General features: G+C 41.6%; 1 protein-coding gene across 4 annotated transcripts in view; it reads left to right on the top strand.

Moving 5' to 3' along the window:
• Positions 1-20,757, top strand: part of AGAP3 (ArfGAP with GTPase domain, ankyrin repeat and PH domain 3) — a 393,235-nt gene that overhangs the window by 329,580 nt on the left and 42,898 nt on the right. For 3 of the 4 annotated variants that reach the window (XM_073551710.1, XM_073551707.1, XM_073551709.1), the window contains exon 11: positions 14,930-15,053. In XM_073551710.1, the coding sequence (XP_073407811.1) occupies positions 14,930-15,053 (124 nt within the window). Of the gene's footprint in view, positions 1-14,929; positions 15,072-20,757 lie in introns of all 4 variants that reach the window. The other variant, XM_073551708.1, reaches the window with a different exon arrangement.

Below are 20,757 nucleotides of genomic sequence, written 5' to 3'. Positions count from 1 at the left end.
CTGTATTATACTGTATACTGGAATATTACACCTCACCTGTTATCTCACCTATATTATACTGTATACTGGGATGTTACACCTCACCTGTTATCTCACCTATATTATACTGTATACTGGGATATTACACCTCACCTGTTATCTCACCTATATTATACTGTATACTGGGATATTACACCTCACCTGTTATCTCACCTGTATTATACTGTATACTGGAATATTACACCTCACCTGTTATCTCACCTATATTATACTGTATACTGGCATGTTACACCTCACCTGTTATCTCACCTATATTATACTGTATACTGGGATATTACACCTCACCTGTTATCTCACCTGTATTATACTGTATACTGGGATGTTGCACCTCACCTGTTATCTCACCTATATTATACTGTATACTGGGATATTACACCTCACCTGTTATCTCGCCTGTATTATACTGTATACTGGGATATTACACCTCACCTGTTATCTCACCTGTATTATACTATATACTGGGATATTACACCTCACCTGTTATCTCACCTGTATTATACTGTATACTGGGATATTACACCTCACCTGTTATCTCACCTGTATTATACTGTATACTGGGATATTACTCCTCACCTGTTATCTCACCTGTATTATACTGTATACTGGGATATTACACCTCACCTGTTATCTCACCTGTATTATACTATATACTGGGATATTACACCTCACCTGTTATCTCACCTATATTATACTGTATACTGGGATGTTACACCTCACCTGTTATCTCACCTGTATTATACTGTATACTGGGATGTTACACCTCACCTGTTATCACACCTGTATTATACTGTATACTGGGATATTACACCTCACCTGTTATCTCACCTGTATTATACTATATACTGGGATATTACACCTCACCTGTTATCTCACCTGTATTATACTATATACTGGGATATTACACCTCACCTGTTATCTCACCTGCATTATACTATATACTGGGATATTACACCTCACCTGTTATCTCACCTGTATTATACTGTATACAGGGATATTACACCTCACCTGTTATCTCACCTGTATTATACTGTATACTGGGATGTTACACCTCACCTGTTATCACACCTGTATTATACTGTATACTGGGATATTACACCTCACCTGTTATCTCACCTGTATTATACTGTATACTGGGATATTACACCTCACCTGTTATCTCACCTGTATTATACTATATACTGGGATATTACCTCACCTGTTATCTCACCTGTATTATACTGTATACTGGGATATTACACCTCACCTGTTATCTCACCTGTATTATACTGTATACTGGGATGTTACACCTCACCTGTTATCACACCTGTATTATACTGTATACTGGGATATTACACCTCACCTGTTATCTCACCTGTATTATACTGTATACTGGGATATTACACCTCACCTGTTATCTCACCTGTATTATACTATATACTGGGATATTACACCTCACCTGTTACCTCACCTCCATTATACTATATACTGGGATATTACACCTCACCTGTTATCTCACCTATATTATACTGTATACTGGGATGTTACACCTCACCTGTTATCTCACCTGTATTATACTGTATACTGTGATATTACACCTCACCTGTTATCTCACCTGTATTATACTATATACTGGGATATTACACCTCACCTGTTATCTCACCTGTATTATACTATATACTGGGATATTACACCTCACCTGTTATCTCACCTGTATTATACTGTATACTGGGATGTTACACCTCACCTGTAATCTCACCTGTATTATACTGTATACAGGGATATTACACCTCACCTGTTATCTCACCTGTATTATACTGTATACTGGGATATTACACCTCACCTGTTATCTCACCTGTATTATACTGTATACTGGGATCTTACACCTCACCTGTTATCTCACCTGTATTATACTTTATACTGGGATGTTACACCTCACCTGTTATCTCACCTGTATTATACTATATACTGGGATCTTACACCTCACCTGTTATCTCACCTGTATTATACTGTATACTGGGATGTTACACCTCACCTGTTATCTCACCTGTATTATACTGTATACTGGGATCTTACACCTCACCTGTTATCTCACCTGTATTATACTGTATACTGGGATGTTGCACCTCACCTGTTATCTCACCTGTATTATACTATATACTGGGATATTACACCTCACCTGTTATCTCACCTGTATTATACTGTATACTGGGATATTACACCTCACCTGTTATCTCACCTGTATTATACTGTATACTGGGATATTACACCTCACCTGTTATCTCACCTGTATTATACTGTATACTGGGATATTACACCTCACCTGTTATCTCACAAGTATTATACTATATACTGGGATATTACACCTCACCTGTTATCTCACCTGTATTATACTGTATACTGGGATATTACACCTCACCTGTTATCTCACCTGTATTATACTATATACTGGGATATTACACCTCACCTGTTATCTCACCTGCATTATACTGTATACTGGGATATTACACCTCAGCTGTTATCTCACCTGCATTATACTGTATACTGGGATATTACACCTCACCTGTTATCTCACCTGTATTATACTGTATACTGTGATATTACACCTCACCTGTTATCTCACCTGTATTATACTGTATACTGGGATATTACACCTCACCTGTTATCTCACCTGTATTATACTATATACTGGGATATTACACCTCACCTGTTATCTCACCTGTATTATACTGTATACTGGGATGTTACATCTCACCTGTTATCTCACCTGTATTATACTATATGCAGGGATATTACACCTCACCTGTTATCACACCTGTATTATACTGTATACAGGGATATTACACCTCACTTGTTATCACACCTGTATTATACTGTATACTGGGATGTTACATCTCACCTGTTATCTCACCTGTATTATACTATATGCAGGGATATTACACCTCACCTGTTATCACACCTGTATTATACTGTATACAGGGATATTACACCTCACCTGTTATCTCACCTGTATTATACTGTATACTGGGATATTACACCTCACCTGTTATCTCACCTGTATTATACTATATACAGAGATATTACACCTCACCTGTTATCACACCTGTATTATACTGTATACTGGGATATTACACCTCACCTGTTATCTCACAAGTATTATACTATATACTGGGATATTACACCTCACCTGCTATCTCAGCTGTATTATACTGTATACTGGGATATTACACCTCACCTGTTATCTCACCTCTATTATACTATATACAGAGATATTACACCTCACCTGTTATCACACCTGTATTATACTATATACAGGAATATTACACCTCACCTGTTATCACACCTGTATTATACTGTATACTGGGATATTACACCTCACCTGTTATCACACCTGTATTATACTGTATACTGGGATATTACACCTCACCTGTTATTTCACCTGTATTATACTGTATACTGGGATATTACACCTCACCTGTTATCACACCTGTATTATACTATATGCAGGGATATTACACCTCACCTGTTATCTCACAAGTATTATACTATATACTGGGATATTACACCTCACCTGTTATCTCACCTGTATTATACTGTATACATAGATATTACATCTCACCTGTATTATAGTGTATACTGGGATATTACACCTCACCTGTTATCTCACCTGTATTATACTATATACTGGGATATTACACCTCACCTGTTATCACACCTGTATTATACTGTATACTGGGATATTACACCTCACCTGTTATCACACCTGTATTATACTGTATACTGGGATATTACACCTCACCTGTTATCTCACAAGTATTATACTATATACTGGGATATTACACCTCACCTGTTATCTCACCTGTATTATACTATACAGAGATATTACTCCTCACCTGTTATCTCACCTGTATTATACTATATACTGGGATATTACACCTCACCTGTTATTATACTGTATACTGGGATATTACACCTCACCTGTTATCACACCTGTATTATACTGTATACTGGGATATTACACCTCACCTGCTATCTCACCTGTATTATACTGTATACTGGGATATTACACCTCACCTGTTATCTCACAAGTATTATACTATATACTGGGATATTACACCTCACCTGTTATCTCACCTGTATTATACTGTATACATAGATATTACATCTCACCTGTATTATAGTGTATACTGGGATATTACACCTCACCTGTTATCTCACCTGTATTATACTATACAGAGATATTACTCCTCACCTGTTATCTCACCTGTATTATACTATATACTGGGATATTACACCTCACCTGTTATCACACCTGTATTATACTGTATACTGGGATATTACACCTCACCTGTTATCACACCTGTATTATACTGTATACTGGGATATTACACCTCACCTGTTATCTCACAAGTATTATACTATATACTGGGATATTACACCTCACCTATTATCTCACCTGTATTATACAGTATACTGGGATATTACACCTCACCTGTTATCTCACCTGTATTATACTATATACAGGGATATTACACCTCACCTGTTATCTCACCTGTATTATACTATATACTGGGATATTACACCTCACCTGTTATCTCACCTGTATTTTACTGTATACTGGGTTATTGCACCTCACCTGTATTATACAGTATACTGGGATATTACGCCTCACCTGTTATCTCACCTGTATTATACTGTATAGAGGGATATTACACCTCACCTGTTATCTCACCTGTATTATACTGTATACTGGGTTATTACACCTCACCTGTTATCTCACCTGTATTATACTATACAGAGATATTACACCTCACCTGTTATCTCACCTGTATTATACTGTATACTGGGTTGTTACACCTCACCTGTTATCTCACCTGTATTATACTATATACTGGGATACTACACCTCATCTGTATTATACTATATACTGGGATATTACACCTCACCTGTATTAAACTGTATACTGGGATATTACTCCTCACCTGTTATCTCACCTGTATTATACTTAATAGAGGGATATTACACCTCACCTGTTATCTCGCCTGTATTATACTGTATACTCGGATATTACATCTCACCTGTTATCTTACCTGTATTATACTGTATACTGGGATATTACACCTCACCTGTTATCTCACCTGTATTATACTGTATACAGGGATATTACACCTCACCTGTATTATACTGTATTCTGTGATATTACACCTCACCTGTTATCTCACCTGTATTATACTGTATACTGGGATATTACACCTCACCTGTTATCTCACCTGTATTATACTGTATACTGGAATCTTACACCTCACCTGTTATCTCACCTGAATTATACTATATACTTGGATGTTACACCTCACCTGTTATCTCACCTGTATTATAGTGTATACAGGGATCTTACACCTCACCTGTTATCTCACCTGTATTATACTGTATACTGGGATATTACACCTCACCTGTTATCTCACCTGTATTATACTGTATACTGGAATCTTATACCTCACCTGTTATCTCACCTGTAGTATACTATATACTGGGATATTACACCTCACCTGTTATCTCACCTGTATTATACTATATACTGGGATATTACACCTCACCTGTATTATACTGTGTACTGGGATATTACACCTCACCTGTTATCTCACCTGTATTATACTATATACTGGGATATTACACCTCATCTGTATTATACTATATACTGGGATATTACACCTCACCTGTATTATACTGTGTACTGGGATATTACACCTCATCTGTATTATACTGTATACTGGGATATTACACCTCATCTGTATTATACTATATACTGGGATATTACACCTCACCTGTATTATACTGTATACTGGGATATTACACCTCACCTGTTATCTCACCTGTATTATACTGTATACTGGAATCTTATACCTCACCTGTTATCTCACCTGTAGTATACTATATACTGGGATATTACACCTCACCTGTTATCTCACCTGTATTATACTATATACTGGGATATTACACCTCACCTGTATTATACTGTGTACTGGGATATTACACCTCACCTGTTATCTCACCTGTATTATACTATATACTGGGATATTACACCTCATCTGTATTATACTATATACTGGGATATTACATCTCACCTGTATTATACTGTGTACTGGGATATTACACCTCATCTGTATTATACTGTATACTGGGATATTACACCTCATCTGTATTATACTATATACTGGGATATTACACCTCACCTGTATTATACTGTGTACTGGGATATTACACCTCACCTGTTATCTCACCTGTATTATACTGTATACTGGGATATTACTCCTCACCTGTTCTCACCTGTATTATACTTTATAGAGGGATATTACACCTCACCTGTTATCTCGCCTGTATTATACTGTATACTCGGATATTACATCTCACCTGTTATCTTACCTGTATTATACTGTATACTGGGAATATTACACCTCACCTGTTATCTTACCTGTATTATACTGTATACAGGGATATTACACCTCACCTGTTATCTCACCTGTATTATACTGTATTCTGTGATATTACACCTCACCTGTTATCTCACCTGTTATCTCACCTGTATTATACTGTATACTGGGATATTACACCTCACCTGTTATCTCACCTGTAGTATACTATATACTGGGATATTACACCTCACCTGTTATCTCACCTGTATTATACTATATACTGGGATATTACACCTCACCTGTATTATACTGTGTACTGGGATATTACACCTCACCTGTTATCTCACCTGTATTATACTATATACTGGGATATTACACCTCATCTGTATTATACTATATACTGGGATATTACACCTCACCTGTATTATACTGTGTACTGGGATATTACACCTCATCTGTATTATACTGTATACTGGGATATTACACCTCATCTGTATTATACTATATACTGGGATATTACACCTCACCTGTATTATACTGTGTACTGGGATATTACACCTCACCTGTTATCTCACCTGTATTATACTGTATACTGGGATATTACTCCTCACCTGTTCTCACCTGTATTATACTTTATAGAGGGATATTACACCTCACCTGTTATCTCGCCTGTATTATACTGTATACTCGGATATTACATCTCACCTGTTATCTTACCTGTATTATACTGTATACAGGGATATTACACCTCACCTGTTATCTCACCTGTATTATACTGTATTCTGTGATATTACACCTCACCTGTTATCTCACCTGTTATCTCACCTGTATTATACTGTATACTGGGATATTACACCTCACCTGTTATCTCACCTGTATTATACTGTATACTGGGATCTTACACCTCACCTGTTATCTCACCTGTATTATACTTTATACTGGGATATTACACCTCACCTGTTATCTCACCTGTATTATACTGTATACTGGGATCTTACACCTCACCTGTTATCTCACCTGTATTATACTGTATACAGGGATCTTACACCTCACCTGTTCTCACCTGTATTATACTGTATACAGGGATATTACACCTCACCTGTTATCTCACCTGTATTATACTGTATACTGGGATATTACACCTCCCCTGTTATCTCACCTGTATTATACTATATACTGGGATATTACTCCTCACCTGTTATGTCACCTGTATTATACTGTATACAGGGATATTACACCTCACCTGTTATCTCACCTGTATTATACTGTATACTGGGATATTACACCTCACCTGTTATCTCACCTGTATTATACTATATACAGGGATATTACACCTCACCTGTTATCTCACCTGTATTATACTGTATACAGGGATATTACACCTCACCTGTTATCTCACCTGTATTATACAGTATACTGGAATATTACACCTCACCTGTTATCTCACCTGTATTATTCTGTATACTGGAATATTACACCTCACCTGTTATCTCACCTGTATTATACTGTGTACTGGGATATTACATCTCACCTGTTATCACACCTGTATTATTCTGTATACTGGAATATTACACCTCACCTGTTATCTCACCTGTATTATACTATATACTGGGATATTACTCCTCACCTGTTATCTCACCTGTATTATACTGTATACTGGGATATTACATCTCACCTGTTATCTCACCTGTATTATACAGTATACTGGAATATTACACCTCACCTGTTATCTCACCTGTATTATACTGTATACTGGGATATTACACCTCACCTGTTATCTCACCTGTATTATACTGTATACAGGGATATTACACCTCACCTGTTATCTCACCTGTATTATACTGTATACTGGGATATTACACCTCCCCTGTTATCTCACCTGTATTATACTATATACTGGGATATTACTCTTCACCTGCTATGTCACCTGTATTATACTGTATACAGGGATATTACACCTCACCTGTTATCTCACCTGTATTATACTGTATACTGGGATATTACACCTCACCTGTTATCTCACCTGTATTATACTGTATACAGGGATATTACACCTCACCTGTTATCTCACCTGTATTATACTGTATACAGGGATATTACACCTCTCCTGCTATCTCACCTGTATTATACTGTATACTAGAATATTACACCTCACCTGTTATCTCACCTGTATTATACTGTATACTGGAATATTACACCTCACCTGTTATCTCACCTGTATTATTCTGTATACTGGAATATTACACCTCACCTGTTATCTCACCTGTATTATACTATATACTGGGATATTACACCTCACCTGTTATCACACCTGTATTATTCTGTGTACTGGGATATTACATCTCACCTGTTATCTCACCTGTATTATACTGTATACAGGGATATTACACCTCACCTGTTATCTCACCTGTATTATACTGTATACTGGGATCTTACACCTTGCAAGTTATCTCACCTGTATTATACTATATACTGGGATATTACACCTCACCTGTTATCTCACCTGTATTATACTGTATACTGGGATATTGCACCTCACCTGTTATCTCACCTGTATTATACTGTATACTGGGATATTACACCTCACCTGTTATCTCACCTGTATTATACTGTATACTGGGATATTACACCTCACCTGTTATCTCACCTGTATTATACTGTATACTGGGATATTACACCTCACCTGTTATCTCACCTGTATTATACTGTATACTGGGATATTACACCTCACCTGTTATCTCACCTGTATTATACTGTATACTGGGATATTACACCTCACCTGTTATCACACCTGTATTATACTGTATACTGGGATATTACACCTCACCTGTTATCACACCTGTATTATACTCTGTACTGGGATATTACACCTCACTTGTTCTCACCTGTATTATACTGTATACTGGGATATTACTCCTCACCTGTTATCTCACCTGTATTATACTATATACTGGGATATTACACCTCACCTGTTATCTCACCTGTATTATACTATATACTGGGATATTACACCTCACCTGTTATCTCACCTGTATTATACTATATACTGGGATATTACACCTCACCTGTTATGTCACCTGTATTATACTGTATACTGGGATATTACACCTCACCTGTTATGTCACCTGTATTATACTGTATACAGGGATATTACACCTCACCTGTTATCTCACCTGTATTATACTGTATACTGGGATATTACACCTCACCTGTTATTTCACCTGTATTATACTGTATACTGGCATATTACACCTCACCTGTTATCTCACCTATATTATACTGTATACTGGGATGTTACACCTCACCTGTTATCACACCTGTATTATACTGTATACTGGGATTTTACACCTCACCTGTTATCTCACCTGTATTATACTATATACTGGGATATTACACCTCACCTGTTATCTCACCTGTATTATACTATATACTGGGATATTACACCTCACCTGTTATGTCACCTGTATTATACTGTATACAGGGATATTACACCTCACCTGTTATCTCACCTGTATTATACTGTATACTGGGATATTACACCTCACCTGTTATTTCACCTGTATTATACTGTATACAGGGATATTACACCTCACCTGTTATCTCACCTGTATTATACTGTATACAGGGATATTACACCTCTCCTGCTATCTCACCTGTATTATACTGTATACTAGAATATTACACCTCACCTGTTCTCACCTGTATTATACAGTATACTGGAATATTACACCTCACCTGTTATCTCACCTGTATTATTCTGTATACTGCAATATTACACCTCACCTGTTATCTCACCTGTATTATTCTGTATACTGGGATATTACATCTCACCTGTTATCTCACCTGTATTATACTGTATACAGGGATATTACACCTCACCTGTTATCTCACCTGTATTATAATGTATACTGGGATCTTACACCTTGCAAGTTATCTCACCTGTATTATACTATATACTGGGATATTACACCTCACCTGTTATCTCACCTGTATTATACTGTATACTGGGATATTGCACCTCACCTGTTATCTCACCTGTGTTATACTGTATACTGGGATATTGCACCTCACCTGTTATCTCACCTGTATTATACTGTATACTGGGATATTACACCTCACCTGTTATCTCACCTGTATTATACTGTATACTGGGATATTACACCTCACCTGTTATCTCATCTGTATTATACTGTATACTGGGATATTACACCTCACCTGTTATCTCACCTGTATTATACTGTATACTGGGATATTACACCTCACCTGTTATCACACCTGTATTATACTGTATACTGGGATATTACACCTCACCTGTTATCACACCTGTATTATACTCTGTACTGGGATATTACACCTCACTTGTTCTCACCTGTATTATACTGTATACTGGGATATTACTCCTCACCTGTTATCTCACCTGTATTATACTATATACTGGGATATTACACCTCACCTGTTATCTCACCTGTATTATACTATATACTGGGATATTACACCTCACCTGTTATCTCACCTGTATTATACTATATACTGGGATATTACACCTCACCTTTTATCTCACCTGTATTATTCTGTATACTGGGATATTACACCTCACCTGTTATCTCACCTGTATTATACTATATACTGGGATATTACACCTCACCTGTTATCTCACCTGTATTATACTGTATACTGGGATATTACACCTCACCTGTTATCTCACCTGTATTATACTGTGATATTACACCTCACCTGTTATCTCACCTGTATTATACTGTGTACTGGGATATTACTCCTCACATGTTATCTCTCCTGTATTATACTGTATACTGGGATATTACACCTCACCTGTTATCTCACCTGTATTATACTGTATACAGGGATATTGCACCTCACCTGTTATTTCACCTGTATTATACTGTATACAGGGTTATTACTCCTCACCTGTTATCTCACCTGTATTATACGGTATACAGGGATATTACACCTCACCTGTTTTCTCACCTGTATTATACTGTATACAGGAATTTTACACCTCACCTGTTATCTCACCTGTATTATACTATATACTGGGATATTACTCCTCACCTGTTATCTCACCTGTATTATACTGTATACTGGGATATTACTCCTCACCTTTTATCTCGTCTGTATTATACTGTATACTGGTATATTACACCTCACCTGTTATCTCACCTGTATTATACTTTGTACTGGGATATTACTCCTCACATGTTATCTCACCTTTATTATACTGTATACTGGGATATTACACCTCACCTGTTATCTCACCTGTATTATTCTGTATACTGGGATATTACACCTCACCTGTTATCTCACCTGTATTATACTATATACTGGGATATTACTCCTCACCTGTTATCTCACCTGTATTATACTGTATACTGGGATATTACACCTCACCTGTTATCTCACCTGTATTATACTATGTACTGGGATATTACTCCTCACATGTTATCTCACCTGTATTATACTGTATACTGGGATATTACACCTCACCTGTTATCTCACCTGTATTATTCTGTATACTGGGATATTACACCTCACCTGTTATCTCACCTGTATTATACTGTGTACTGGGATATTACACCTCACCTGTTATCTCACCTGTATTATTCTGTATACTGGGATATTACACCTCACCTGTTATCTCACCTGTATTATACTGTGTACTGGGATATTACTCCTCACATGTTATCTCACCTGTATTATACTGTATACTGTGATATTACACCTCACCTGTTATCTTACCTGTATTATACTGTATACTGTGATATTACACCTCACCTGTTATCTCACCTGTATTATACTGTGTACTGGGATATTACTCCTCACATGTTATCTCACCTGTATTATACTGTATACTGGGATATTACACCTCACCTGTTATCTTACCTGTATTATACTGTATACTGGGATATTACACCTCACCTGTTATCTCACCTGTATTATACTATATACTGGGATATTACACCTCACCTGTTATCTCACCTGTATTATACTGTATACTGGGATATTACACCTCACCTGTTATCTCACCTGTATTATTCTGTATACTGGGATATTACACCTCACCTGTTATCTCACCTGTATTATACTATATACTGGGATATTACACCTCACCTGTTATCTCACCTGTATTATTCTGTATACTGGGATATTACACCTCACCTGTTATCTCACCTGTATTATACTATATACTGGGATATTACACCTCACCTGTTATCTCACCTGTATTATACTGTATACTGGGATATTACACCTCACCTGTTATCTCACCTGTATTATACTATATACTGGGATATTACACCTCACCTGTTATCTCACCTGTATTATACTGTATACTGGGATATTACACCTCACCTGTTATCTCACCTGTATTATACTATATACTGGGATATTACACCTCACCTGTTATCTCACCTGTATTATACTGTATACTGGGATATTACACCTCACCTGTTATCTCACCTGTATTATTCTGTATACTGGGATATTACACCTCACCTGTTATCTCACCTGTATTATACTGTGTACTGGGATATTACACCTCACATTGTATTGTACTAGTTCCACCTTTTCTGTATACAGTGTCACCTATTGATGGTTTTTTTCCATTTCTTGCCATTTGTCGACTTGTCGCCTCCCAGTGATTGTGGGATTGGCACAAATTGGAATGTTGGGAGAAGTTAATTGAACTCGTTAATGATGAGCGATAATAGCTTCTTTAGTGGCATAAATGAGTCGCCAATTACTGCATTGAGGTTGGTGAAAATTGGTATTGAAGTGCCAGAATTCGTATACACCACCTTGAGAAATTCTTCAGACCTTAGGATTTTTTTTGCACATTCTTTGATGCTTCATCCATGAACCTAAGTGTTTTTTTATTGGGATTTTCTGTGATACCAAAACAAAGTAACAAGGAAATGATTCAGGGGTGTACTAATTATTCTATTAATATAAATCTGATAATTGTGAGGTGCATTTGTATTCAGCCCCTGAGTCAGTTCTTTGTAGGACAACCTCTCTCTGCTATTCCTGCTGCAGTCTTTTGGGGTCTCTCTCCACCTTTCTCTTCAGTCTTTTGGGGTCTGTCTCTCCAGCTTTCTCTGCAGTCTTTTGGGGTCTGTCTCTCCACTTTTCTCTGCAGTCTTTTGGGGTCTGTCTCTCCCTCCTTTCTCTGCCGTTTTTTTGGGTCTGTCTCTCCCACCTTTCTGTGCAGTCTTTTGGGGTCTGTCTCCCCACCTTTCTGTGCCGTCTTTTGGGGTTTGTCTCTCCAACCTTTCACTGCAGTCTTTTGAGGTCTGTCTCCCACCTTTCTCTGCAGTGTTTTTTGGGTCTGTCTCTCCCACCTTTCTATGCAGTCTTTTGAGGTCTGTCTCCCACCTTTCTCTGCAGTGTTTTTTGGGTCTGTCTCTCCCACCTTTCTCTGCAGTCTTTTGGGGTCTGTCTCTCCCACCTTTCTCTGCAGTCTTTTGGGGTCTGTCTCCAGCTTTATCTGCAGTCTTTGGGGTCTGTCTCCCCAGCTTTGCACATCTAGAGGTGACATTTCGCCCCTTCTTTTTGGCACACTCGCTCTCGGTCAGTGAGATTATATGGAGATGTCTAATCAGCAATTTTCATGCCTTTGTCACATATTTATGTCTGGACTGTGATTGGACCGTTCACACATGCTCTGATCTAAACCTCCATTGTGCCTCTTGCAGGATGTTTAGGGTCATTGTTCTGCTGGAAGGTGAACCTGTGCCCCGGGCTCGCTCAAGTGTGTTGCAGCCTTTAACACTTTTCCCTCCAGGATTACCCTGTATTTAGCTTCAGCCATCTGCCCATCAACTGTGACCATCTTCCCCGTCCCTGCTGAAGAAATGCCTCCCCCAACATGATGCTGCCACCACCATGTGTGATGGTGGGAATGATGTTTTCAGGATGATGTGCAACCACACAAAGGGTTTTGCAATTAGCCCAAAAGGTTCTTGTTTGGTCTCATCTGAGCAGAGCCCCTTCTTCCACATTCTCACTGTCTTCCCTACATGGCTCTTTTGCAAACTGCAATCGTGACTTCTCATGGTCTTAAAAAATGTCTTTCTATTTGCCACTGTACCATAAAAGCCAAATTTGTGGAATACAGAACTAAGAGACGTCCTGTGGCCAGATTCTCCCCGCTGAGCTGTGGATCTCGGCAGCCCCTCCAGTGACCATGGGCTTCTCATTAGTGCTCTCCTTTCTTGGGATGTCCGGTTAGGTGACGGCCATGTCTTGGGATGTTTGCTGTTCCGCCATACTCATTTCCTATTTGGATGAAGGATTGAACGTTGCCCGTGAGATGTTCAGAGCTATATATTTATGTACACTTCCCATAGTATACAGTAAATAGCCATGTATACGTGTCGTACTATATCATGTACTGGAAGGGCTTTGTCCACAGTCCATATATTCCCTGGGGTCTCTGACTGGTGTCGGGGGCCTTACCCGGCGTTCACTCAGACATTCATGTGTTACAGGATTACATGCAGAACATACATGGAAAACAAATTGATCTCCTCCGCACTACTGTGAAAGTTCCTGGGAAACGGCCTCCTAGAGCGACGAGCGGAGCACCCAGCGGACAGCTGCCAGGCCAAACAGGTACCGTCTATGTGACTGGTGAGTGGGTGTCGTCTCTTAAAGGTAATCACTGAGTAAAGCTGTGCCCCCCTCATAGTGTAATGCTGTGCCCCCTCATAGTGTAATGCTGTGCCCCCTCATAGTGTAATGCTGTGCCCCCTCATAGTGTAATGCTGTGCCCCCCTCATAGTGTAATGCTGTGCCCCCTCATAGTGTAATGCTGTGCCCCCTCATAGTGTAATGCTGTGCCCCCTCATAGTGTAATGCTGTGCCCCCTCATAGTATAATGCTGTGCCCCCCTCATAGTGTAATGCTGTGCCCCCTCATAGTGTAATGCTGTGCCCCCTCATAGTGTAATGCTGTGCCCCCTCATAGTGTAATGCTGTGCCCCCCTCATAGTATAATGCTGTGCCCCCTCATAGTATAATGCTGTGCCCCCCTCATAGTATAATGTTGTGCCCTCCTCATAGTTTAATGCTATGCCCCCCTCATAGTGTAATGCTGTGCCCTCCTCAGAGTGTAATGCTGTGCCCCCTCATAGTATAATGCTGTGCCCCCCCTCATAGTATAATGCTGTGCCCCCCCTCATAGTATAATGTTGTGCCCTCCTCATAGTTTAATGCTATGCCCCCCTCATAGTGTAATGCTGTGCCCTCCTCATAGTGTAATGCTGTGCCCCCTCATAGTGTAATGCTGTGCCCTCCTCATAGTGTAATGCTATGCCCCCCTCATAGTGTAATGCTGTGCCCTCCTCATAGTGTAATGCTGTGCCCCCCTCATAGTGTAATGCTGTGCTCTCCTCAGAGTGTAATGCTGTGCCCCCTCATAGTGTAATGCTGTGCCCCCTCATAGTGTAATGCTGTGCCCCCTCATAGTGTAATGCTGTGCCCCCTCATAGTGTAATGCTGTGCCCCCTCATAGTGTAATGCTGTGCCCCCTCATAGTGTAATGCTGTTCCCCCTCATAGTGTAATGCTGTGCCCCCTCATAGTGTAATGCTGTGCCCCCTCATAGTGTAATGCTGTGCCCCCCTCATAGTGTAATGCTGTGCCCCCCTCATAGTGTAATGCTGTTCCCCCCTCATAGTATAATGCTTTGCCCCCTCATAGTATAATGCTGTGCCCCCCTCATAGTATAATGTTGTGCCCTCCTCATAGTTTAATGCTATGCCCCCCTCATAGTGTAATGCTGTGCCCCCTCATAGTGTAATGCTGTGCCCCCTCATAGTGTAATGCTGTGCCCCCTCATAGTGTAATGCTGTGCCCCCTCATAGTGTAATGCTGTGCCCCCTCATAGTGTAATGCTGTGCCCCCCTCATAGTGTAATGCTGTGCCCCCTCATAGTGTAATGCTGTGCCCCCCTCATAGTGTAATGCTGTGCCCCCCTCATAGTGTAATGCTGTGCCCCCCTCATAGTGTAATGCTGTGCCCTCCTCATAGTGTAATGCTGTGCCCTCCTCATAGTATAATGCAGTGCCCCCCTCATAGTATAATGCTGTGCCCCCCTCATAGTATAATGCTGTGCCCCCCTCATAGTATAATGCTGTGCCCCCCTCATAGTATAATGCTGTGCCCCCCTCATAGTGTAATGCTGTGCCCCCTCATAGTGTAATGCTGTGCCCCCTCATAGTATAATGCTATGCCCCCCTCATAGTATAATGCTGTGCCCCCCTCATAGTGTAATGCTGTGCCCCCCCCATAGTGTAATGCTGTGCCCCCCTCATAGTATAATGCTGTGCCCCCCCTCATAGTGTAATGCTGTGCCCCCTCATAGTGTAATGCTGTGCCCCCCCTCATAGTATAATGCTGTGCCCCCCCTCATAGTATAATGCTGTGCCCCCCTCATAGTGTAATGCTGTGCCCCCTCATAGTGTAATGCTGTGCCCCCTCATAGTGTAATGCTGTGCCCCCCTCATAGTGTAATGCTGTGCCCCCCTCATAGTGTAATGCTGTTCCCCCCTCATAGTATAATGCTTTGCCCTCCTCATAGTTTAATGCTATGCCCCCCTCATAGTGTAATGCTGTGCCCCCCTCATAGTGTAATGCTGTGCCCCCCTCATACTGTAATGCTGTGCCCCCTCATAGTGTAATGCTGTGCCCTCCTCATAGTGTAATGCTATGCCCCCCTCATAGTGTAATGCTGTGCCCTCCTCATAGTGTAATGCTGTGCCCTCCTCATAGTGTAATGCTGTGCCCCCTCATAGTGTAATGCTGTGCCCCCCTCATACTGTAATGCTGTGCCCCCTCATAGTGTAATGCTGTGCCCTCCTCATAGTGTAATGCTATGCCCCCCTCATAGTGTAATGCTGTGCCCTCCTCATAGTGTAATGCTGTGCCCCCCTCATAGTGTAATGCTGTGCCCTACTCAGAGTGTAATGCTGTGCCCCCTCATAGTGTAATGCTGTGCCCCCTCATAGTGTAATGCTGTGCCCCCTCATAGTGTAATGCTGTGCCCCCTCATAGTGTAATGCTGTGCCCCCTCATAGTGTAATGCTGTGCCCCCTCATAGTGTAATGCTGTGCCCTCCTCAGAGTGTAGTGCTGTGCCCCCTCATAGTATAATGCTGTGCCCCCCCTCATAGTATAATGTTGTGCCCCCCCTCATAGCATAATGCTGTGCCCCCCATAGTATAATGCTGTGCCCCCCCTCATAGTGTAATGCTGTGCCCTCCTCATAGTGTAATGCTGTGCCCCCCTCATAGTGTAATGCTGTGCCCCCCTCATAGTGTAATGCTGTGCCCCCCTCATAGTGTAATGCTGTGCCCCCCTCATAGTGTAATGCTGTGCCCTCCTCATAGTATAATGCAGTGCCCCCCTCATAGTATAATGCAGTGCCCCCCCTCATAGTATAATGCTGTGCCCCCCTCATAGTATAATGCTGTGCCCCCCCTCATAGTGTAATGCTGTGCCCCCTCATAGTGTAATGCTGTGCCCCCTCATAGTGTAATGCTGTGCCCCCTCATAGTGTAATGCTGTGCCCCCTCATAGTATAATGCTGTGCCCCCCCTCATAGTATAATGCTGTGCCCCCCCTCATAGTGTAATGCTGTGCCCCCTCATAGTGTAATGCTGTGCCCCCCTCATAGTGTAATGCTGTGCCCTCCTCATAGTGTAATGCTGTGCCCCATCATAGTGTAATGCTGTGCCCCCCTCATAGTGTAATGCTGTGCCCCCTCATAGTGTAATGCTGTGCCCCCTCATAGTGTAATGCTGTGCCCCCCTCATAGTGTAATGCTGTGCCCCCCTCATAGTATAATGCTGTGCCCTCCTCATAGTGTAATGCTATGCCCCCCTCATAGTGTAATGCTGTGCCCTCCTCATAGTGTAATGCTGTGCCCCCCTCATAGTGTAATGCTGTGCCCCCTCATAGTGTAATGCTGTGCCCCCCTCATAGTATAATGCTGTGCCCCCCTCATAGTGTAATGCTATGCCCCCCTCATAGTGTAATGCTGTGCCCCCCTCATAGTGTAATGCTGTGCCCCCCTCATAGTGTAATGCTGTGCCCTCCTCATAGTGTAATGTTGTGCCCTTCTCAGTGTAATGCAGTGCCCCCTCATAGTATAATGCTGTGCCCCCCCTCATAGTATAATGCTGTGCCCCCCTCATAGTGTAATGCTGTGCCCCCCTCATAGTGTAATGCTGTGCCCCCTCATAGTGTAATGCTGTGCCCCCCTCATAGTGTAATGCTGTGCCATCCTCATAGTGTAATGTTGTTCCCTTCTCAGTGTAATGCAGTGCCCCCTCATAGTATAATGCTGTGCCCCCTCATAGTATAATGCTGTGCCCCCCCTCATAGTGTAATGCTGTGCCCCCTCATAGTATAATGCTGTGCCCCCCTCATAGTATAATGCTGTGCCCCCCCTCATAGTATAATGATGTGCCCCCCTCATAGTGTAATGCTGTGCCCCCCTCATAGTGTAATGCTGTGCCCCACTCATACTGTAATGCAGTGCCTCCCTCACAGTGTAATGCTGTGCCCCCCCTCATAGTGTAATGCTGTGCCCCTCTCATAGTGTAATGCTGTGCCCCCTCATAGTCTAATGCTGTGCCCTCCCTCATAGTGTAATGCTGTGCGCCCCTCATAGTGTAATGCTGTGCCCCCTCATAGTGTGGTGCTGTGCCCCCCCTCATAGTGTAATGCTGTGCCCCCTCATAGTCTAATGCTGTGCCCCCCTCATAGTGTAGTGCTGTGACCCCTCTTAGTAATGCTCTGTGCCCCCCTCATTGTATAATGTTTCCCCCCCATAGTGTAATGCTGTGCCCCCCCATAGTGTAATGCTGTGCCCTCCTCATAGTGTAATGCAGTGCCTCCTCATAGTGTAAAGCTGTGCCCCCCTCAGTCTAATTCTGTGCCTCCCTCATAGTATAATGCTGTGCCCCCTCATAGTGTAATGCTGTGCCCCCCTCATAGTGTAGTGCTGTGGCCCCTCATAGTGTAATGCTGTGCCCTCTCATAGTGTAATGCTGTGCCCCCCTCAGTGTAATGCTGTGCCCCCCTCATAGTGTAATGCTGTGCCCCCCTCATAGTGTAATGCTGTGCCCCCCTCATAGTGTAATGCTGTGCCCTCCTCATAGTGTAATGCTGTGCCCCCCTCATAGTGTAATGCTGTGCCCCCCTCATAATGTAGTGCTGTGGCCCCTCATAGTGTAATGCTGTGCACCCCTCATAGTATAATGCTGTGCCCCCACTCAGTGTAATGCTGTGCCCCCCTCATAGTATAATGCTGTTCCCCCCTCATAGTGTAGTGCAGTGCCTCTTCATAGTGTAATGCTGTGACCCCTCTTAGTATCTTAGTAATGCTGTATGCCCCCTTCATAGTGTAATGCTGCTCCCTCCTCATAGTGTAATGTTGTGACCCCACATAGTGTAATGCTGTGCCCCCTCATAGTAATGCTTTGTGCCCCCCTCATAGTGTAATGCTGTGCCCTCATAGTGTAATGCTGTGCCCCCCTCATAGTATAATGCTGTGCCCCCTCATAGTGTAATGCAGTGCCTCTTCATAGTGTAATGCTGCTCCCTCCTCATAGTATAATGTTGTGACCCCTCATAGTGTAATGCTGTGCCCCCTCATAATATAATGCAGTGCCCCCCTCATAGTGTAGTGCAGTGCCTCTTCATAGTGTAATGCTGTGACCCCTCTTAGTATCTTAGTAATGCTGTGTGCCCCCTAATAGTGTAATGCTGCGCCCTCCTCATAGTGTAATGTTGTGACCCCTCATAGTGTAATGCTATGCCCCCCTCATAGTATAATGCAGTGCCTCCTCAGTTTAATGCTGTGCCCCCTCATAGTAATGCTTTGTGCCCCCCTCATAGTGTAATGCTGTGCCCCCCTCATAGTGTAATGCTGTGCCCTCCTAATAGTGTAATGCTGTGCCCCCCTCAGTGTAATGCAGTGCCCCCTCATAGTGTAATGCTGTGCCCCCCTCATAGTGTAATGCAGTGCCCCCCCTCATAGTGTAATGCATTGCCCCCCTCAGTCTAATTCTGTGCCTCCCTCATAGTGTAATGCTGTGCCCCCCTCATAGTGTAATGCAGTGCCCCCCTCATAGTGTAATGCTGTGCCCCCCTCATAGTGTAATGCTGTGCCCCCCTCATAGTGTAATGCTGTGCCCCCCTCATAGTGTAATGCTGTGCACCCTCATAGTGTAATGCTGTGCCCCCCTCATAGTGTAATTCTGTGCCCCCCTCATAGTGTAATGCTGAGCCCCCATCATAGTGTAATGCTGTG

This window comes from Dendrobates tinctorius, unplaced genomic scaffold (genome assembly GCF_039654945.1).
Source record: "Dendrobates tinctorius isolate UK_male_01 unplaced genomic scaffold, ASM3965494v1 ptg000179l, whole genome shotgun sequence".
NCBI classification, from domain to species: Eukaryota; Metazoa; Chordata; class Amphibia; order Anura; family Dendrobatidae; genus Dendrobates; species Dendrobates tinctorius.
The sequence above is the reverse complement of the archived record's forward strand: the minus strand, read 5'-3'. Positions and strand labels throughout refer to the sequence as shown.